Raw genomic sequence first — 23,560 nt, 5'->3', positions numbered from 1 at the left:
TGTACTTGCTCTTCCTGTTGAGTATTTATTGCAGCCTAGCCCCAAAGATTCAGAAAAGAGGAGAAATTGGATTGCTAGGGCAGGCTGGTAGCTAAGTAGTACTTCAAGCAATTCAGCTGAACAGAGAACAGGGCAGCTGTCTACCAGCTCCACCTGGTATGCAGGCTAAGACCCTACCTCCCCGCAGACTGTCTCGCCAGAGTGGTGCATGCTCTGGTTATCTCACGCTTGGACTACTGCAACGCGCTCTACGTGGGGCTACCTTTGAAGGTGACCCGGAAACTGCAATTAATCCAGAATGCAGCAGCTAGACTGGTGACTGGGAGTGGCCGCCGGGACCACATAACACCGGTTCTGAGAGATCTGCATTGGCTCCCAGTACGTTTCCGAGCACGATTCAAAGTGTTGGTGCTGACCTTTAAAGCCCTAAACGGCCTCGGTCCTGTATACCTGAAGGAGCATCTCCACCCCCATCGTTCAGCCCGGACACTGAGATCCAGCACCGAGGGCCTTCTGGCGGTTCCCTCATTGCGAGAAGTGAGGTTACAGGGAACCAAACAGAGGGCCTTCTCAGTAGCGGCGCCCGCCCTGTGGAACGCCCTCCCATCAGATGTCAAAGAGATAAAGAATTACCTGACGTTCAGAAGACATCTTAAGGCAGCCCTGTTCAGGGAAGTTTTTAATATGTAATGCTGTACGGTTTTTAACACTGATTGGGAGCCGCCCAGAGTGGCTGGGGAAAACTCAGCCAGATGGGCGGGGTATAAATAATAAATTATTATTATTATTATTATTATTATTATTATTATTATTATTATTATTAAGTTTCTCAGAAAGTCAACAGTTATATTGACAGAGGCTCCTCAAGTCACCTTATCCTGACTTGCATAACATTTGTTTCCTCTGCTTGCAAGCTGCCTTGCTGCTTCAGGGACTGAAGTTTCTATGATCTACCACCATATTTCCAGGTTCAGAAATCTATGAAAGAGAAAAGACAACGTTCCTCACATATGCGAAGAGAATCCATGAAGAGCTGGAAGGCTGTACAGGCCTGGGCTGTCCCCTGCCATGCAGGCAACCATGTGTCTCCATTGTCCATGTTTTTGGACATTGAGAAGGGGCCCTACATTGATGTACATACATAGAGCTCCTCCATATGAAGGGTGTGTGTGTCCTAGGTCCTACCAAATGCATGATTGTGAGGGAGCACCGGGCATGCTGATAATGGCCACATGGTTAAGCTGCATGGCCCTTCAACCCCCTCATGAGAAAAGTGTTGAGGGTTATGATATATTTGTGTGAAATTCTTCCCAAAGGGTCATCTATCTATCTATCTATCTATCTATCTATCTATCTATCTATCTATCTATCTATCTATCATCTATCTATATCTATCTATCTATCTATCTATCTATCTATCTATCTATCTATCTATCATCTATCTATCTATCTATCTATCTATCTATCATCTATCTATCTATCATCTATCTATCTATCTATCTATCTATCTATCTATCTATCTATCTATCATCTATCTATCTATATCTATCTATCTATCATCTATCTATCTATCTATCTATCTATCTATCTATCTATCTATCTATCTATCATCTATCTATCTCTAATCTATGAATATGAATGAAACTTTGATGCTTCTTTTTAATCATATGAATAACCCAAGCTTTTCATTTGCAATTTTAGTTGGTTTTAAGCAAGTTACGGAAACATTAAAAGAAACAGAAGCCATATGAACCAATAGAATCACCATATAATACCCATTTCTCTTTAAACTGTCCAGAATTGAACAGAATGGTAGGGGGGGGGAAGCAGATGGCAAGGGAGTGGAGCTATATTGATTAAACTAAATGGATTGCTGGAAAGTGAAACAACAAATGCTGTAAAACTTGCTTATTGTCCATAAAACATGAAATAATCAATAGAAATAATAGTTTAAATATACAAATGGGGAAAAAATCTCTAGATTAAAATCTAATACAAACCAAAAACTTCTAGACTGCATTTTTAAAAAGTATCCCCCCCCCCCCGGTTATAATTATGCAAAAGAGTGCATTCTGCAATGCTCATGATATAGTATCGCCCATAAAACGTGTGTGATTCATAGTATGGGCTTATATAATGGAATGACCACTGCAGAGGACCCCTCGACTTAGAGAAGCACCACCAACGGCCCAGGACCAGAGGCTGCCTTTGGCAAAGGAAGACTGAACAGTTCCCACCCACCCAACCAAGACCAGGCCTATCCCAGTCTCCCTTTTGGGACATTCACTGACCAGCCCCTTTACCCTGAGCTACTCCTCAATCCCAGAAATAACTTCAGTGCTTTATTACATGCTCCTTTTTTTGGCTGTCCACCAAACCCATCTTCTACTCTCACCCACATTTCCAAACCATGTATGATATATGATGCTTTAAGCTGCCCGTACATTGAAATTAAACAGCCTCTAGTAAAAAGATTATTCAATATTATTTAGGATCTAACAGAACCGAAGGATGAAAGCTTGTATTTATCACATCTGTATGAATCACACAAGTGTCATATTGGTTTAAATTGAGAATTGGCAATGTCAGTGGCAGACTGGGGGTTCCCAAATTTTAGCGGCGCCCTGTGTGACACTAAAATAGGCACCCCTTGCCTCTTAAACTCCATTCTACAGCATTGTTTTGGTGCCCCTGCAGCATGGGGCCCAGTGTGGCTGCACCAGTTGTACTAGCCTAATACTGCCTTCGGCAAGGTGCTAATACTGTGGGGATAGACTTCCAAGCTGCTCAGAGCCAGACCATCCGTGGCCAATTTGCTGAGCTTGAAGCACAGATCTGAAACAAGGAAGTGCAATTTGTTTGAAATGTGTTCAATGTTTGGCAGGCTTGTGCTCTTAATTTAGAAAAACAAAAAACTTCCTGTCATTTTGACCTAGATAAGCTTTGCAGGTGTGCATTCTTCATACAATCCTATCCAGTGATTCTCAAATTCATCTTTGAATTATTGATTCAGGTGTGACAACTGAGCATGCTTAGTGTTTTCTGTTGTACTTCCTATCAATGGTTCTCCTGGCTGTAGACTATTTCCATTTACAAACATTTACAACTGGAGCAAATTTTGCTGTTTTTCAGATAGATGTGAGGTCCAAAAAGATCCCAGAAGCATACTGTCAATTAATTGCCATTGGAAATGATGTGTAGTGGTATTAATTCACATTATACAAACTCATTTGCAGGTTCAAATGAGTTCGTAGAATGTTTCTTCATTACACACCCATACCAATTTTATTGTAGAGAAACATTGTTTCCTCCTAAAGAATTCAGGGGAAAGAAAACCAGCACATATCACATCTGTAAATTTGAACATTACTGGAAAAGAAGTAATAAGCAGACACATTTAAACATGTGGTAGAAAATAAATAACAGTGTGCTTTGCTGCTTTTAATGTTGTGTGTACTTCACCAATTTCTGGAAACAGACCCAAATTCCAGTTTAATTTGCTTTACTATGTGTAGTATTGTAATTACTACTTCCTTTGATTAGCTTATTCATTTAGTAATAATTCATTTAGCAATAATGGAACATACATGCTCAGGGTTTCATTCATAATCACCAACCATATCTTTCAGTTAGAACATAACAAAAATGCGTCAAAATTGAGGCAGTTCCTCTCCCACCTTTCCTGGGGGCTGCTAAAAACCTGCATGTCCTGAGGGAGGGCATAAGGAAGGGAGCCCAGGTCAGGGAGCAGCTAGATGAAATGAGATGACTCTGTCAGTCTTTGCTTTACGTAATGGTGTTTTTAATTTTTTTTTTTTTTAGTGTTTAAAACCTCCTTGAGTGCATTGTCAGGAAGGCAGTGTAAAAATCCAATAAACAAACAAATTGGCTTGTGAAATGCGTTGTTTTTTTTTTTTTTGCTTTGCATTTTGCTGCCTTTAAGTTTGCTATTACTCAAAGGACTTGAAACAGCAGCCTTCTGCGCACCATGCTGTGATCACCTGAAAAAGAAAGATGGGGATCACTTAAAGAGGACGCTGGTTATGTGTTGATTTTTTATTGCCGTCCAGTGGATGGAGATTTGCTAGAAGGGAGAGCTATGTGTGGGAGAGATCCGACATTCAGATATGAGTGAATTTAGTAGAAATGGCTCTGGTTGGTGTCAGTGGAGGCCAGTCCATTAGGGCAAAAGGAGCACTGCTTTGTCAGGCTCAGTCTTGATTCTTTCAAAGCCCAGCCTGCTATCTTAATATACAAACCTGGTTGTCTGCTTCTTCCACCTTGGCCTCAGTGTTGTCCTTGTCAAACTGAACAGGGTGGAGAATGGGGACAAAACTAGAATTACTTGGCTCCGCATGTGCTTGGCTGTAGTTCCACCTACTGTTACTCCTCCTGCCTTCCACCCCACCAGTTCCAATGGGCACCAGCAACCACTGGTTGATGTATGTTATCAACAGTTTGGTGATAAGGACTTTTTGGTATGCATTGTACCATAAGCAAAACGCTACTAGAGCTGTCAAAACGGCATTCTCCATGCCCTTGTCAGTAGACTCCGAGTGCCATAACTAAATTGCATTGAATTATACCTTTAATAAGGGACGCGGGTGGCGCTGTGGGTTAAACCACAGAGCCTAGGGCTTGCCAATCAGAAGGTCGCGGTTCGAATCCCCATGACAGGGTGAACTCCCGTTGCTCGGTCCCTGCTCCTGCCAACCTAGCAGTTCGAAAGCACGTCAAAGTGCAAGTAGGTACTGCTCTGGCGGGACGGTAAACGGAGTTTCTGTGCGCTGCTCTGGTTCGCCAGTAGCGGCTTAGTCATGCTGGCCACATGACCCAGAAGCTGCACTCCGGCTCCCTCGGCCAATAAAGCGAGATGAGCACCACAACCTCAGAGTTGGTCATGACTGGACCTAATGGTCAGGGGTCCCTTTACCTTATACCTTTAATTATTAGGAATGTTTCACCTTAGTGAAATGCCACAGATTGAAGTGCACACCTCACCACGGCTGGAACACACAATATTACTATTGGGTCAGTTTTCTTCTTGCTCCACTACTGTCCACTCTAGGGATTGCCAACCTTTTTGGAGCAATGGGAGAATACTGTGGGGTGGCACTGGTCAAAAAATGGCTGCCATTTGGTGTGCAGGGCATAACACAGAATAGCCCCAGTACTGTGGAATATTCTGACAATAGAGATTCAACAGGCACCTTCTGTTTCAACTTTTACATGCCTGCTGAAAGCTTTTTTATTCCATCAGACTTATATACCTTTACCTTTTAGAGTCATGGGGAAACTTCACCCATAAATGTATTCCCATACTAGAAAAGGCATAACTTGTTGAATTTCTGCCTGGCCCCAAGTTCTAAGGGCACAAGAACACTGTTTCCCAAATGCCAACCCTAGGCTGCCATCCTGTGCCCACCTACCTGCGAGGAAGCCTTCTTATCCACAAAGAGACTTAACTTCCGAGTAGACATGTACACGGTCGTACTGTAGCAACACACAGTGAATTACTTTTGCCTATTAGCCACTCATATTAAGCACCATACATCAGTTGATCCTGCAACAGGGCATTAAGGGTTAAGGTGCAGCAGCACCCATATCAGCAGTGTTCCTTCAGGTTTTTATTTAGGTGTTCCCATAGCAACCTTGCCTGTTCGAAAAGTTTTCCTGCCGATTGTCACAGTTGGGGACTTGTTATGAAATGCTTCTACCTTCCTGGAATACTCAGTATTCGCCATGGAGAAATGTGATTCTCGAAAAGACTACCCCTGGGGTCAGTGCTCCTTTGCAAAAGTACAGCACATTGGTGAAAGTTTATCTCCCCTGCTGCATTACCCAATAGGCAGGCTAAGCGTGTGCTTTAGGGCACCAGTAAAAAAAGAAATAAAGGGGGGGGGGAGGGAAAGAATTTGACATTTGATATTTTAAAAGAGCGTTGACGTAGTTTTCATGGGAACAATCAGAACTTTGTTAAGACTTCCTTACACTCCACACTCTTCCCCCATTTTTCTGTTCTCTTATTACTTATCCCAGCATAAACCACAAGGCATTCTACAGACGTAGATGGGAACAATGCGAGGAAATCAGATCCTGTCATGTGTTGCAATAAATCTGTTTTATTTCAAATTTTTATTTTAGGATTGGTACTAGTCTGCATTGAATTAAAGGCAGCTCTGTTTAGGGAAGCTTTTCATGTTCAGTGTTTTATCGTGTTTTTAATATTCTGTTGGGAGCCACCCAGAGTGGCTGGGAAAACCCAGCCAGATGGGTGGGAAAGAAAGAAAGAAAGAAAGAAAGAAAGAAAGAAAGAAAGAAAGATTAATAGCAGCACTGCTTAGTGCCTCTAAAGCAGGGGTCAGCAACCTTTTTCAGCCATGGGCCGGTCCACCGTCCCTCAGACCTTGTGTGGGGCCAGACTATATTTTTTGGGGGAAATGAACAAATTCCTATGCCCCACAAAAAATCCAAAGATGCATTTTAAACAAAAGGACACATTCTACTCATGTAAAAACACACTGATTCCTGGACAGTCCGCTGGCTGGAGTGAGAAGGCGATTGGGCTGCATCTGGCCCACGGGCCTTAGGTTGCCTACCCTTGCTCTAAAGGTACTGTGTATCTGGCACTGTTTATCTCCTAGTCCTTTAAGACTTATTTGGGTTGGTGCACTCCTAAATTAGGAAATATAATAGTAACATCCTTCTCTGTGAGTGGATCCACACATCTTCTCACACACAGTGAGAGTCCGTGGTGAGTTCATGGAATCCCTCCATGGTGAGATCTCTCTGAAACTGGTGTGTCTTAAATGTCTTTATCTGGAAAATCTAATTTTATTCAAAAAGTCAAATGCATCCCTTGTTCTGGATAAAATATATGCCCCTGTTGTGGTGTCTCCATATCAACCTAATCCTCTCTAATTCTCCCTCGATAAAGGTTGGTAATGGAGATAAACTGTAATAGTTTTGTTTTTTTTAATGATGGAATACGGTTTTAATATAGCTTATTATTTTAAAATGAAGTGCACTTGCTGGAAGTGGACAGGAATGAAAATTGTTTTCAAGGTAATGGAAAACTGCCGTTTGTAGAGAGTGAAACAAATCAGGAAAGAAATGTTGTATTGCTGGGCTAGTTTTAAATACGCCGTTGCCTCCGAAAGCAGATTGCCATTATTTTAAAAAGGATCTTGAAGAAGAAAGGCGAATTCCTGAATCTGCGAAGTGAGGGAGAAGCAGGGCACTATCCTAAACCGCGTCCACTTACTTCCAGGCACTTAGCAAACTTGGAGCAGTAATAAAAGAGGGAAAGTTGGCAGAGTATCCTGAGCCCCAGAGGTCGGTGGGCGATATTATGCAACCTAAGCAAATCCCAGAGGGCCTCCTCGCTACGAAACAAAGTGCGGGCTTGGGAGCCGACACCAAAGCCCGGACTGGAGCTTCTGCAAACTGGTCGTTTGCAAACACCAAAGTGGTTGGAAGGAGGAGCAGGTCCCAATCTTTGGTCCTGAATCCAGCTCGGCTCTTCCTGCTGACTTTGTGAAAAGGGAATTAATAAGATTCCCCGGCTCCACAAGTGTGTAGTTCAAGACGCTCGAGTTTGGGGGTTCTTTTTGCAGTTTCGCCTCGGTGCCGTCGAGGGGCGGCCAGAGAACCATGAGCGCCCAGCAGTGCCGGAGAGTCTGGCTGCACCAAGTTGCTCGCAGCGTCCGAGGCCTTCTCTGGGCTCCGCAGGTGGGACTCCGGCGCGTCCCTCCGCTCGCTTTCCCGAGTTGCTGGACGAGGCGCCCGCCTGCAGCCCGGCTCCTTCTCCCGCTCAGCCGCTCGTTGTCCTCGCGGCCAGCCGCTCATGGAGGCGACTACGAGGCGGTTTTCAGGGCGTCGGTGGAGGAGCCCGAGAAACACTGGGCTGAAGCGGCTCAGGGCATCGACTGGCACAAGCCCTGGGCTCAAACCATGCAGAGGAGAGATCCCTATAGCACCTCCTGGTGAGTGGCTGGACCAAACCGTCGCTGGGCTGCACCTCAGGGGCAGGCAGAAACTCAACCGGTGCTGTGCTGTAGTAGCGGGTTTCCTGCATCGGTGCTGGGTTGGATTAGAGGACCCGTGAGACGCCTTCCAACTCTCCTGTTCTGTGCATCATTTCACCTCCCGTTTCTGGGAGAAAGTGTGTCGTCACCTGTTGAATTTTTGCCTAGCAAACTGCTACAAAAGGCACATTGAAATAAAGCTAGCAAGGCTTTGGGCAACCAACTCTTGCTCTCACTATTAAGTGCTAGCTAGAAGGGATTTGCTGGGTGGGTCCCAGAGACAGCAAATGCTTACGGCCAGGAAAGAGGGGTGGCCACCACATTGACCCAGGTGGTTGCACAGCCGCTCCTTAAGAAGTCCCTTTTGAACAGAGGAGATTATAATGACTATCACCTGGCTGTTAATATGCCTCTTTGGACCAGGTGATTGAGAAGGTGGGGCCGGTTCATTTCCAGGTGCAGTTGGAGGAATCCGGTTATCAGGACCCATGCAATCTGGATTTGGGCCCTGTTTTGGCACTGTTGGGACGCGGGTGGCGCTGTGGGTAAAAGCCTCAGCGCCAAGGACTTGCCAATCGAAAGGTCGGCGGTTCGAATCCCCGCGGCGGGGTGCGCTCCCGTCGCACAGTCCCAGCGCCTGCCAACCTAGCAGTTTGAAAGCACCCCTGGGTGCAAGTAGATAAATAGGGACCGCTTACCAGCGGGAAGGTAAACGGCGTTCCGTGTGCTGCGCTGGCTCGCCAGATGCAGCTTGTCACGCTGGCCACGTGACCCGGAAGTGTCTGCGGACAGCGCTGGCTCGCGGCCTCTAGAGTGAGATGAGCGCACAACCCTAGAGTCTGTCAAGACTGGCCCGTACGGGCAGGGGTACCTTTACCTTTACCTTGGCACTGTTACAATTTTGGTCACCCTGATGGATGTCCTTGGATGGGAGAGGGACAGGGGGAGTGTGACCCTCTTGATTCTCCTTGATCTCCCAGCAGCTTTTGGCAGCATCAACCATCGTACCTGCCTGGATGGGAGTTGAGAGCATGTTGACGTGATGGTTCTGCTTCTACCCATAGGGTTAATTTCAGAAGTGACATGGGAGGATTTCTGCTTGGGCCTGTGGTGCTTGTGCTATGGAGTGCCACAGGGTTCCATCTTGTCCCCTATGCTCTCTATGAGGCCACTGAGTGGGGGTCAACAGAGAATTTGGAGTGAGTATTCTGATGACACTCAAGCAGATTTCCATCACCCAGGGAAATTGCTATGTGGTGGCACCAGAGAGAGCCTTTCCTGCAGTGGTGTTCTGGCTGTGTAATACCCTCACCTTAGAAACACGGAATTGTAGAGTTGGACTAGATGATTCCACAGGAATCATCTAGTCCAATCCCTCCTGCACCCCAGGAATTTTTTGCCCAACGTGGAGCTCAAACTCATGACCATGATATTAAGAGTCTCATGCTTCACTGACTGAGTTATATTTAAGTTCAGCATTTTTTCTCATTTTGGTGCCGGGTTAAGATATGCCATTTTGCTTGGACAATTTAAGAGCAGGAGTGACTTGTCAGATTTTGGCTGGCCCACATGCATCTGAGACTACAGAACATGGCTCGTAGGCTCTCTTGAACCCCATATATATATATTCCCATGTAGTGGTAGAGCTTCTGCTTTGCATGCAGTAGATCGATCCCAGGTTCAGTCCTCAATATCTTCAGGTAGAGCTGGGAATGTCCCTTGTCTGAAATCCTCACTACTGGCAGTCACTGTAGACAATAAACTCAGTTTCCTGTGTTCCATAAACCACTATCAGGTACTTTAACAGAGAACTATCTCGTATAATTTATGTAAGATTATCCTTTTTCTTCTGTATTTATTTTCCTTTAATCTCTTGTGAAAGGAAAGCACCTCTGAACAATAATATGCTTTCCCTTGGATATGTTCCAGCTGGTTCTGCAATATGATACTGAGTGTGTACTTAAGAATTCTTGTGGGTAAAAGGAACACAAGCAAAATTGGCTTGGATCACAGTGGGCAGTGCAACAAAAGCCCTGCTAGTGCTTAGAATGAAAAATCACACTGATCTGTCCTCTTTGTGCCAAAAAATGGCCTGAAGTGTTGCGCTACTATACCAGCTGACAATTCCTTCTGGATCGTGGTGTTTGCTTTTGTTTAAAACAATGATGCTTCCTAATTCTGTTGTTTCTGTGCAGATCACATTATCTAGTTCTTGCTGCATAGCATCGCTTGCTTATAGATTTCTTTATCTCTTTTACACATGCATGCATGCATGAACACACACACCAGGTAAAGGAAAAAAACCAAAACCCTTCCTGTCTGTTGCTAGATTTAGGCTTTATCTATCATTTCTGGTTTTGCTCTGTTGTGAGCCTCTTGGATTGTTTTTATGAAAAAAGAACTGTTCGACTTTGCAGTCATTTAGATTTTTTTTTTTTAAAGATCCATGAAGATTATTCTGTTGGACTTGGGTGTTCTGTTTTGTTTTTAATGTGTGCTAGAAATGTCACAGGGATGCAGGTGGCGCTGTGGGTTAAAGCCTCAGCGCCTAGGACTTGCCGATCGAAAGGTCGGCGGTTCGAATCCCTGCGGCGGGGTGCGCTCCCACTGCTCGGTCCCAGCGCCTTCCAACCTAGCAGTTCGAAAGCACCTCCGGGTGCAAGTAGATAAATAGGGACCGCTTACCAGCGGGAAGGTAAACGGCGTTTCCGTGTGCGGCTCTGGCTCGCCAGATGCAGCTTTGTCACGCTGGCCACGTGACCCAGAAGTGTCTCCGGACTGCGCTGGCCCCTGGCCTCTTGAGTGAGATGGGCGCACAACCCCAGAGTCTGTCAAGACTGGCCCGTACGGGCAGGGGTACCTTTACCTTTACCTAGAAATGTCACAAGCATAGCCATTGGATTATGCACCTGGGATTTGTTTGTTACTCATTACAATACTGTATAATATTTATAAGCACCGTCTGATGTGCACTGAAAAGGAGCATTTGTATTCCAGCACCACTGCCAGAAATATATTATTACTAACCTGTTGGATTACACAAAAGACCTCTTTCAACTAAGATCCCGTTTCCCACAGTTGCCAGCCAACTAGTTGCTTCTACAAGAACAACATGAGGGCAGTAGGCCTCTCCTTCTTCAGTTTCATAGCAACTGATATTAAGAGACATACGGCCTCCAGTCATGGAGATAGCACATTATTGCCATTATAAACCCATCTAAATTGGTGTTCATCACTGTAGTTGATGGAAGAGCCTGAATGGGAGGCAGGAAAATTTTGGTCTCCCAGGGTGAGAGGCTGGGAGGAGAAAGGAAAGATCCCAGGTGAGAGCTGGAAGGGGCTGCTACCTTCTGTGGATAGTAAGGTCAAGAACTACCTTTAAAAGAGGATTCCATATTCTATTATTCTATTTGCATTTTTTAAAATTTAGATTAGTTTTCTATATCTTATTGTACTATGATTAACTTTAATAAAAGTCTCATACAAATGAAATAAAACCAAACTGTGTCAAAGTCATCTTTTTAACCTTTCATATCCTTCAGTCTTCAGCCTGTTAACGTTTTCAGCTAAATCAGTTGGCCAGATCCTTATGTACTACCTGGATAATGTTAACCCTAGGCCAGTTTCCCAGTGTTTACTAATCACCTGATGAGCAACCATTATCAAAAATATAGCCAAGTCATTGTAAATTCCATTGTTGAACTGTGCGCTGTGGGTGAAGCACTTCCTCCTGTCTGACCAGAATCACCCACCACTCCCCATGCAACATGAGCCACATCTTGTGATTTGCAAGGGGTGGGGTGGGATAAGAAATATCTAAACTGGTTCTTGAGTTAATGTTGTAGGATCTGCAGCAGCAAGCAAATGTAAAATTATGTTTAGAGCACTGCAGATAAGTTTCTACATACAGTGGTACCTCAGGTTACATACGCTTCAGGTTACATACGCTTCAGGTTACAGACTCTGCTAACCCAGAAATAGTGCTTCAGGTTAAGAACTTTGCTTCAGGCTGAGAACAGAAATTGTGCTCTGGCGGCGCGGCAGCAGCAGGAGCCCCATTAGCTAATGTGGTGCTTCAGGTTAAGAACAGTTTCAGGTTAAGAACGGACCTCTGGAACCAATTAAGTACTTTGCCTGAGGTACCACTGTAACTCCATCTTGTATTGCCCCCCCCCCCGCCATTTCAAGTGTAGTACAGAGACATTTGGACTTCCCATCCACTTTATTTCATTGGGGATACCGTATGAAGATAGCTTCTCAAATTAGGAATGATGTGACGCAGGAGAATCCTGCACTGATGTTATACCTCCAGTTGGGCAGGTTTTTCCTATCATGTGGGCTTCTGTGAGCGGGGTGAGGAATTGGCGGAGGCTAATTTGCAGGCACTAGTAGTATTCAGGTGCACATTTCAGTGCATATGGGATTCCTGAAAACTGGCCAGTGCAGATAAATTCTAGTCCATCTTACATCCATTTCTGGACTCGTCATTGCTGATAAAAAGAACTGTCCTAATGTTTTGACCTTACCGAATGTGGTCAAGGACAGAACTGCACAATGTTTAACTTGAACTAATATTCAAACTCCAGTGGAACTTTGTCCTTACTGGAAGGACTTGGGTTGGGATGGCTATGTTCTTATAGCCTGCTGGTCATTTTGCTTGGTATTATGACCTGAACAAAAAAAATATTTTCAGTAAGAGGTGATCCATATAATACTTTAGTTGTTGATATTACATATCTCTGTAGTTTCCCCATTCTTCAGAATGTTGATAGATGCACATATTCAAGTAATATTGTCTGCAATTGCTGAGTTCACAAGGCTGAAAAAAATACCGCTGCCTTGATCAAAGAATTGCTAACTGCCATTCCACAGTTTACGTCCATCCACATGAATGTGTACCCAGAGGTGATTATTGGGTGTACAACAATAGTATTGTGTATACTGGCCTTAAGAGATAGGAAAAACCTATAATTTATTCTGGAAGAGATTCAGAGGAACTGCTCTGTATGTAGACATAGCATCGTACCTACAGGGATAATGATGTTTTTAATCGTGTGAGAAGAAGATAATGAATTGGATGTTGTAAAATTAGCATCTATATATTCTTAGGTGGAGTCATTATATTCTAGAAACCATAATAGTTAATAAGGAAGTTTTGTGCAAAAAATGGCATGTACTACTAGATTATGATTAATACTGTGGCTTTCTTTGCTCAGGTTCTAAAATACATACAGACATATCTATATAGGCTATTGTGATAATCCTTATCTCCATGCCATGCAAAGCTTCATTTGCTGGTTTCTGCAGGTCAGAAACCTGCTGAGGTCCCATAAATGTATTAGAACATTTTGTTTCTGGCTAGTTCGCAACTCCATACATATACTATAAAGTAATGCAAGGCATGTTGGGCAGGAGGGTCAAGAGGTTGGATGGTTAGCAGTAGGGTTGGCACGCAGTATTTTGCTGCCTGAGGCAAAGGAGAAGATACTAATTCTCATTTGGCAAGATTTATTTTTTAACCCAGCGGTTTTCATTCTTCTTTCTTCTCTAGGTTTGTTGGGGGAGAGCTGAATATTTGTTATAATGCTATAGATCGCCATGTCAAGAATGGACAAGGGGACCAGATTGCTATCATCCATGACAGTCCTGTAACAAATGCTAAAGACTTTATAACTTACAAAGAACTTCTTGAACAGGTGTGTTTAATGGATTTTTTTTAGCAAGCAAGAGAGCCAAATGAAATTGAACAAAATTATTATAACATGGTTGTAAAACTTCAAATACAGGAAACACTTTTTTCTGTTCATTTACCTTGCTGCATGTGTATATATTTCATAAAATTTATATACTGCATGGTTGTGGAAAACAAGCAAACCTCCAAGATGTTAACTGATAACATCAACTGATGTTGATAACTAATCTTGTTCTAGCAACAAACCTCTTGTCTTTCTGCTATTTCTTAATCATCTGCTGCCCTGGTTCATCTAACTCAGCAAACAGAACAACCATATCGCTTTTCCATTTAACGTATGAGTGTACATGGACACCAACTGTATGACATATGATTAGTCAACAATTGAAAGGGCTGCTAGGAGATTATCATTAATTAAGTTGATCAAGTTTAAGCACACAAGAAGAGATTTTTGTAACTGGTTTACACTGACGGGTCACTAAAGCATAAACCTAGCTTGTACACATAGGTTCCTATAGGACAAATGATGTTTGTATGATATACAGAACAGCCATATCTATGCAGATCAATCCAGAAAGCTGGGTTCGGCTTTCTGTGTGTGCATATGCCTAGGCTTGATGGAATAGTCCGTCGTTGAAAGCTTTATCTCTTTTTACATAAACTTTACAGCTATTACAGGGAGGCTCACATGGTGCCTTGGTTACCTAAGGGTGAAACTTGGAAAATTAGAATATTGTGGAAAAGTTAATTTATTAAATATTAATATTTATTTCTATTGATCAATTTATTTCTATTGACCAATAGAATAGGAGCCAGAAAATATTGTTTGAAGAGAGTTTGCACTCCAGTTTTCCGCTATCTGTGATATGTTTTGTCTGACAAACTAAGCACACTGCCACTGCTCCACCAAGAGGTCACTGCGCCAGGAAAGTACAAAGCTGGTGGGAAATGAAAGCCAACAAGCAGCTCTGAACCACAATTCACCTTTACATTTGGCTTGATGACAAAACTGAATCGCTCTCAGAGTGCAAGGATTACCTAGAGCAAGTGCGCTGAAGAAAATAAATGATACAATAATAACTTGGGACAGACTGCAATACAAGCTGTGCTATCAGAAATGTGCAATTGAACATTTGCCAGAGCAGCAGCTACTTCTATAACTCTTGCCCTCTTTCTTTAAAATAGTTTTTACTTAGTTGCGTAGGACAAAGCGTATACAATTGTATCAATATATCAGAAAGACAAGCCTAGGGCAAATTTAACTGCCTGAGCAGAAGCTGTGCAAGCAAATTTGTTTTGGGAAGCTAAAGCCAGGATCCAAACATCTAGTTTAGATGCATCACAGATTCGCAGAATCATACAGTTGGAAGCGACCCAAAGGGTCCGTCTAGTTCAAGCCACTGCAATGCAGGAGTCACAGTTAAAGGTTCATGTGTGCTTAAGTTATTTCCCCACATAGTTTCTCCCCATACCATGTCACAAATCTCTTTTGATTTGACTCTCATGCATTGCATGATGGGAAGGAGCATAAAACCTTCAAGAAAAGAAAATCTAAAGCCTTCTTGGGCGCACATAACTGGTTCAGGGGTTCTCTGCATCCTATTGGAAACCTGTCTCAACTGAAGCAATAGTATGTCAAGCGGTTTCATACATGGAGTGGTAATATTTTCATAATTTGTTTTTAATTTGCTTATCATATCCTAGAATCATAGCTGGAAGGGACCATGGGGGTCATCTACAGTATTACAACCCCGTGCTATGCAAGAATCCTGCCCACAGCCAACCCTAGGTGGATCACAGGGTGGTTTACAATATAAAAACACAAAAATATACCACACAGTAACAAACAAAAGCAATAAACCTACCCAGCCACCCAGTTTAAAAGGCAATAGATTGCTTAATTAGCAATATCCTGGGAAAAGAGGAATATTTTTCCTGGAACCTAAAGATACAGGTGAAACTCAGAAAATTAGAATATCATGGAAAAGTTCATTTATTTCAGTAATTCAACTTAAAAGGTGAAACTAATATATGAGATAGACTCATGACATGCAAGGCGAGATATGTCAAGCCAAATGTAAAGGTGAATTGTGGTTCAGAGCTGCTTGTTGGCTTTCATTTCCAACCAGCTTTGTACTTTCCCGCGGCAGTGACCTCTTGGTGGAGCAGTGGCAGTGTGCTTAGTTTGTCAGACAAAACATATCACAGATAGCGGAAAACTGGAGTGCAAACTCTCTTCAAACAATATTTTCTGGCTCCTGTTCGTTGATCAATAGAAAAAGTATGGGTTTATCATAAAATCCTAGAATTGCAAGGGCCATCTGGTGCAAACCCCTACAATAAGTTATCTGCTGTTCTGCTCATACATTGTGGACACAGTTGAACTTCCTCGCCTACCTCCTCCAGCTCTCCAAGTGCTTTCAAATTCAATTCCAGAGGGTTGGGGGAAATACTGGAGCAGATTTTTTGGGGGGGGGGGGAGAGGAGAAGAATGACCATGTGAGATGAGCTCTGCTCTTACATCATTTCATACAACCCTCAGACGAAACCTTAGCAGAAAACTGTTTGGTGCAGTGCTGGATTTGAGGCAGTGTAACGAAACCTATATTCCATAGCTATTTGCTATTTCGTCACTCTCATATTTGCATATGAATTTGTATTCAACAGTGCTAATTCAGCCTTACATGATCTGGAGGTTGGGAATACCTTATTAGGGATTGAGAAAGGTACTGCCTAAGCCTAGATCCACAGAGGACACTCTGCTCTGTGTCCTGGGTTTTTACAAAAATAAAATTTTGTGAGGGCAAGATCTTAGTGGAAGGGCCTTAGCATAATGGCAAAACATCTGGGTTGAGAGCATGAGGTTCCAGATTCAGTCAGGGTGGGAGATGACCCAGACTGAAACCCAGGAAAGCCAATGCCAGCCAGTGTAAGACTATACTGAGCTAGATGAACCAATGGCCTGATTCGGTATAAGGCACCTTCCTTTGTACCTCCTTTTTTGAGACACCTGTGCTTTGGGATGGTCATTTTATCCACCAATTACCTGTTACTTTTTAAGGTTGCTTAAAACCTGATAGTAAGGGCATTCGGTGATGGGTTTTGATGATTTGAGTTGATTCTTTGTAGCCTTCTGGTTTTGATGGGTATTTTGTTGCCTCAGTTTTAACTGCAATTATTAATATGTTAAACAATAATTGTGGTACAATCTTAAAGCTGGCTAAAGGCCATTGGATGCAGCATAAGTGCTGTTCTGCTGGTAGAGAGAGAGCTCAGCTGGCAGGATGACACCTGCACTTCTGAAATCCCCCTGGAAGGCCGCTCAATGACATGGATGTCCCACTGGCCGTGTTTTGCCAGCTGTGGTGGAGTGAACAGCATTCTGGGAGTGAATCAAGGTACGTTCCAGGGATATTCAAAGATCCACAGGATTCTGTGCTCCTTCATTCTCCCAACACTCCCCCAAAGGAGCCATCCAGTACAGTGGTACCTTGGTTCTCAAACGCCTTGGTACTCAAACAACTTGGAACCCAAACACATCAAACCCTGAAGTAAGTGTTCTGGTTTGCAAACTTTTCTCAGAAGCCGAACGTGTTCCGTTTTGAGTGCCACACTTCTGTTTTGAGTGTTACTCTGAGGTCTGTCTGTTTTTGCTATTTATTTTGCATTTTTGTGGCTCTTTTTTGTTTTGTTTTTGTGACTGTGTGGAACCCAGTTCGGCTACCGATTGATTGTGTGACTGCAGTACATTGTTTATTGCTTTCATTTTATGGATCAATGGTCTCGTTAGATGGTAAAATTCATTTTAAATTGCTGTTTTAGGGGTTGTTTTTAAAAGTCTGGAACGGATTAATCCATTTTGCATTACTTTCTATGGGAAAGTGCGCCTTGGTTTTGGAACACTTTGGTTTTGGAACGGACTTCCGGAATGGATTAAGTTTGAGAACCAAGGTACCACTGTCCTCAGTTCCCTCCCACTGACTTTTCCCCCCATAAAAAATGTAAAGGGATAAGAAAAAAACACCCTCACCTCTTGCCTTGCTACAGTGATCCAGCAAGGTTTACGGAGAGGCAGCAGCTTTGTAACAAATATCTCCCACCACCACGACCACAGCATTGCTGTGTCACGATAAAGATGAAGATGAAGAAATCTTAAATCTTAAATCAGCCAGTAAATTATAGTTAGACGGCTTGTTTTGCTCTTCTGTCTTCGTTGGTTATGATAAATCTTTGACCAGCATAATGTAAAGGGGTGGATTATTTATAAAATATGATAGTCAGTCTGTACAATTTCATTTCAGGTTATGCTCAGCTCTGAAATTGTACTGGTATTATTCATTTAAAACAACAGCCGTTTTGTTTATTTCAGCTGTCCACCGCATTCTGAGCTGCATAGAATGTTTATGGTCCCCCCCCCCCCCAATTTAGGTTTTGTGGAAAGAGATGTTTTACTGCTGCAAATTGACTGCAGCACTTCCTAAGTTAGTAAGGTGACATGAGGAAGCCTTTTCCTTTGTAATTACATGATCCTTAGGGATTGGCAGCCAAGAAAGGATTTAAAGGTTAGTTGTCAAAGCATGGCATTGCGTCAACTCTTTTGTGTGTTGAAAATTACCTGAGCTGTTACAAAAAGAGAGCAAGAGATCACGTTAAATAGCATTACTCGACAAAAGTGTATTTTAAAATACCCCTTTTAAACAACAAACCTTTCTGGGGGAGGAAATCCTTTTATTTCCTCTCTCTTTTTCCTGATCTCCTTTTCAGCATAAATAAAATACACATTTTCAGCCTATACAAACCACATTTTCCTTCCCTCCTTTTTTTTAAAAAAAACATTTTTTTTGATTTTCCAATATCGTTCCAATAGCAGCCTCATTATAACAATACCATTTTTAACCAATGAATGCAATTATTAATGCCAATTGTTCCAATGTCAAATTATACAATTGAATCAAACTGGTCTCACCATGTGTGTCAGCAGAGCGCACTTAAACCCGCCCCATCCTGTTAGCCCCCCATTCTGTTCCACCCTCTTCCTGAACGTGTGCAAAATTGCCACCTCCCATAATTGAATGGGCCTGTTTTGGTGGCTCGTAACATAAGCACATGGCACCACTGGGTCACCAGTTTGCTATGCACAAGGAAACATGTGCCTGACAGAAGCAGTATTTCAGAAATGCTATCATTTCTTCTACATAGTGTTTCTGTTGCGCCAGTGACAAAAGCTGCAGAGCTATGGATTGGGCTTCAGGACTTTCACCCCGAAACCACTCCCCCCCCCGCCCCGGTTATTGAGACTCTTCTGCTCAGTGTTTTGAGACATAAACTGGAGCTAAAATAATGGATCAGTGCACATTGAGCTGCACAAAAAAGCAGGAAAACTGCAAATATAGCCATGTTACCACGTGCTCTTTTCAAAACTGATACAGTGGTACCTCGGGTTACATATGCTTCAGGTTACATACGCTTCAGGTTACAGACTCCGCTAACCCATAAATAGTACCTCGGGTTAAGAACTTTGCTTCAGGATGAGAACAGAAATTGTGCTCTGGTGGCATGGCAGCAGCGGGAGGCCCCATTAGCTAAAGTGGTGCTTCAGGTTAAGAACAGTTTCAGGTTAAGAAAGGACCTCTGGAACGAATTAAGTACGTAACCAGAGGTTCCACTGTATGCATATATGTCAACTTCCAATTGGGCTGCTGTCCATCCAAAATTTCTTGTGTCTTCTTTACTCACGGGCCCTCTCCTATAATGACAACAATCATATTCTGTATAAGAAGCACTATAGTCTTAAAAACAACAACACCACACTTTTTTTTTTTGCCAGAGTGCATTTCTTACACATCACAACTCAGTTGGAAAAAAGCTGCACAGGAAGCAAGAAAACGCATAATTAGGCTGGAGTCAGAAATGGTTGTTGCAGACTAGCTCCTAGATTTTCACAGCAAAAGTGCTATCCCTTGCATTTTCCAGAACTCCATTAGCACCCTGCCTCTCACTTTCAGCATCCTGATCTGCAAAGCTTTCCTGCTTTAGCTGAACAACATCTGCTTTTTGAATCTTCCAACTAGATGGGAGGTTATAATCACAATTAATTTACTTCCTTTGAGGGCAATTCTTTGCATACGCCTGATACAACTTACTTTGGCTTGCTTAGCTTCCACCAAATGGTTTATGAACCACGGTTCACATTAACTGTGATCCCAGTGGCTGCATTGATACCTGCCACATGTATACCGTTAATTGAAATTTAATTTCCTGCACCTTGATATTTAGGAGGAGGAGAAGCTGCGTTACACAGTCAGATCCTCTGTCTCCCTAACTCAGTATTGTCTACACTGACTGGCAGCTTCAGGGTTACAGGCAAGGTGCAGCTTTAACTGGAGATGGTGAGGATTGAACCCAGGACTTTCTGCATGCAAAGCAGATGCTTTGCCACTGAGCCACAGCTTTTCCCTGTATCTCTCTTGGTGTGGCTCATTCTTATCACGCTAAACTATGATTTAGCATGACACCCAAATGGATTGATTTCAGAAAGGGTGCACTTATTGTCCTATTAGATTTATTTGGCTAGAACTAGTATGAAATTGGGGGTGGGAAACATGGAGCCAAGTAACTAGTTTGAAATGAGGAGCTCATGTGACGTTGGCAGGATTTGCTATAGTCTCATAAATATTATAAGAGGCAGACCTTGTACTTGGGGCACATGCCTATCTGGCTTTATTTGATATAGCTTTATCTTACTTGCTAAAAAATGCAACTTGCCAAACATGATAATTAAATGTTATACCGCACACATTTCTAATAAAATGGAGTAGCTCATGAGTGAAATTTATTCGTGTGTTTCTAAAGCACCTTTTACTAATAGCATTTTGATTAGAGCTTACTTTTGGTTGTGGTTTGTCTTTACGGAATAAAGGAATACCAACTTTTAATTTCTTGTTTATCCCAAGTTAACTGATGCAAATCTTCGTTTCCCCCCCATACCTTGCCTCAGTTTTTGATTGTGTCGTTTCAAGTGGTATACACTGAATTAGCATGCTTTACTAATTGCTTGTGGTAGATTTATGCAGCATTTTCCTCTCTTAAGAGTGAAACGTTATTGATCTTGAATGTTTTTCCATAAATTGTTCTTGGGGGATAGCCACATTTTGGTTTTTTTTAATAAAAGAACAGTCATGGAATCATAGAGTTGGAAGGGACTATGTGGATCATCTAGTTGAAGTCCCTGAAATGGAGGAATATTTTGCCCAATGTGGGACACCAGCCCATGACCCTGAGATTAAGAGTCTCGTGCTCTTATACTCTCACTCTCATAGAACACATCATGTGAATACAGGCCTTGTGTCAGCAGTTAGGCACTGACCAAGGGCCCCCATGGCTGAGGAGTCCCCTCATTCTCCTCACCAAAGCCTTGGGCAGCCAGTTTAACAGTGGGTGGGCAGTGGTGCCGCTTTAGAATAGGAACCAAGCAAGCTTCCATTGGTGGTGGTCACCTGCCATTTTAATTCACCCAGAATGCAAATCTATAGAATGCATTGATCTGTGGGCCCAGAGGCATTACATCTCGGGGAAATTAAATGGCAGCCAGCACCTGTGGTTTGGAGTAGAGGTTGTCTTTCATTCCAAAGTGTCACTACTGCCTACCTGCTGCTAAAACATCACTCACTGGCACAGTTTGCAGGTTGGTAAGTGGTGGTGTTGCTGTGACAGCAATGGCAGAAGAAGAACAAAGTATGGCTACATTAAGGGGGGATAAAGTACATAGGGGATGGGGGTCCATCGGCGCCATTGTGTTGAAGCCCCCCTGGAATCTGGTGCTAGTACTATGTGAGTAACCTCCATGTAACTTTAAACTGTTGCCTGCTCAGGTTTCCAAGCTAGCTGGTGTCATGAGGAGCCACGGTGTGAAGAAGGGAGACCGTGTTGTCATCTACATGCCAATGATTCCACAGACGATGTACACAATGCTGGCGTGTGCAAGAATAGGAGCTATACATAGTCTCATTTTCGGCGGATTTGCTTCAAAAGAGCTTTCAAGTCGCATTGATCATGCCAAGGTAACAATTAATTTTGCTCGAGTATGGGAAAGGCAAAGTGAAACGGGTCTTGTAATAAATGAAAGCTGGCAAGTAACCTTGCACATCATCTGCCCCACTGCTGTACTACTCACTAGTCAACCATGACAGGAAAGCCTTGTAAATGAAAACACTATTATTATTTTTATTTCATGATGATGATATTGTGATTTTTATTTTTGCAGTCAGGCCAGTCAGAGGTTTTTTGAGGCTTGGTAGCTTTTATAGACTTTTTTGCTTTTAAACAGGATATGAATTGCTCTAATGACAGTGTTTTCAGCCTCAGGACTGACCTTATCCTAAGGAGCTGGCATTTCTAATCAGGACTGCTGACAGGTGGGTAGAAGTGGCAGGATTTAGGACCCTAGGTCAGCAGGGACCCCAGCCTCTTAGTTTTCATTAAAAAAAGAAAGAAAGTCAATTGGATATTTCTGAAGAAACTTGGAACGCAAAACATGGGGGCAGCTCTAATGCTTCAGCACTCAGCAGGCAGCACCATTAGTGGGGACACTTAATCTCTGTTGCTAAGTGATCAGAGCAAGAAATGCTGAGCAGTTTCACCTGGGACTTGGGAGAGCCCTCCCAGAGCAGCAGAAAAATCAGGAGAGGCTCCTTGCTGCTAGCCTGATGCTGGACGGAGGAAGATAACTGGGGTATGTTTGTTTAGCAATTTCTGCCTCGTCCAAATTATTTCATTCACTTCCCGAGTGTCGTGCCTTTATAGAGTAAAACACAATTGGCTGGATTTGGTATGTTTTACTTAGAAGTAATTTCCTTGAAATAAATTAGGCTTCCTTCCTACTTGGAAAAATGGTGCTCTTGCAATTCGCCGCCTCCCAAGTTTTCATGTCCCCATTGCTGGTCTGTTTGCCATCACGGGGCTATTACGGTATTTATTAATACACCATTAACCATAAACAAAAATATAAAATACAAGGTGGATCAGCAAACACATTACAGCTGCAGGATGTTGGCATTTCCATAAGACTATACTTCAACGCCAGGATACTTTTTTTGTTTATCAAGGTGGGCAAAATGGGTTGCAAGCTGTGAAATTGCACATACTTGTTGTTTGTTGTATATTTGTCTCGCAGTTTTACTCCCAGGAGCTCAAGGCTCTGTACTTTGTCTTTCACTGCCCGCTTTTATCTTCACACCAGCCCTGTGAGGTAGGCTAGGGTGAGAGTTCAGACACTAAAGCTGTGAAACTGCACATCATTTGAGGGTTTGGGGTTTTTTTTTTTTTTGCATAGTATTAGGATTGACATTTCGTTTGTTTGTTTAGGTATTTTGTTGTAAACATCAGGACACTGAAAGACTGTAGGAAGCTGCTTTTCTGGCTTTATTTACATGATCTGTGAATGGTAATCCAAAAGAAGGGCCTTCCTGGATTAGGCCCCAGGACCTGAATGCAATAGCTGTCTCGCCTCCTAAGGTTTCCAGCAACTGCTATTCAGAAGCATCTGTGCGGGCAGACAATAGCCGGAGTGTCTAGTTGCCACTGACGGCCTCATCCATGAACTTGTCTCACCTTCTTCTAAAGCCACCCAAGCTGGTGGCCATTGCACTATAGCCTGTGGGGATGTGTTCCATAGTGCAGCTTTGCAGAGTGTGGCATAAACTTGCTTTTTCACTCAGGGGCACAAGGTTGTATATGTTTACCCTGTGCCCCTTTTATATGTGCAACAGCTCTGTGAGGTAGGATAGATTAAGTTAATACAGTGGTACCTCTAGTTATGAACTTAATTCGTTCCAGAGGTTCG

At 43.0% G+C, this 23,560-nt stretch overlaps 1 protein-coding gene across 6 annotated transcripts in view; it reads left to right on the top strand.

Annotated features, from left to right (window-relative positions):
• Positions 1–7,201: 7,201 nt before the first annotated feature.
• ACSS3 (acyl-CoA synthetase short chain family member 3) overlaps positions 7,202–23,560 on the top strand; it is a 67,809-nt gene continuing 51,450 nt past the window's right edge. For 5 of the 6 annotated variants that reach the window (XM_083699217.1, XM_083699215.1, XM_083699214.1 and 2 more), the window contains exons 1-3: positions 7,202–7,985; positions 13,579–13,723; positions 21,591–21,779. In XM_083699217.1, the coding sequence (XP_083555343.1) occupies positions 7,654–7,985; positions 13,579–13,723; positions 21,591–21,779 (666 nt within the window). In that variant the 5' untranslated portion in view covers positions 7,202–7,653. The remainder of the gene's footprint in view (positions 7,986–13,578; positions 13,724–21,590; positions 21,780–23,560) is intronic. The other variant, XM_083699216.1, reaches the window with a different exon arrangement.

The sequence above is a fragment of the Podarcis gaigeae genome (genome assembly GCF_964106915.1).
Source record: "Podarcis gaigeae genome assembly, chromosome: 10".
NCBI classification, from domain to species: Eukaryota; Metazoa; Chordata; class Lepidosauria; order Squamata; family Lacertidae; genus Podarcis; species Podarcis gaigeae.
Note: the sequence above shows the minus strand (reverse complement) of the source record. Positions and strands in the feature narration are given on the sequence as shown.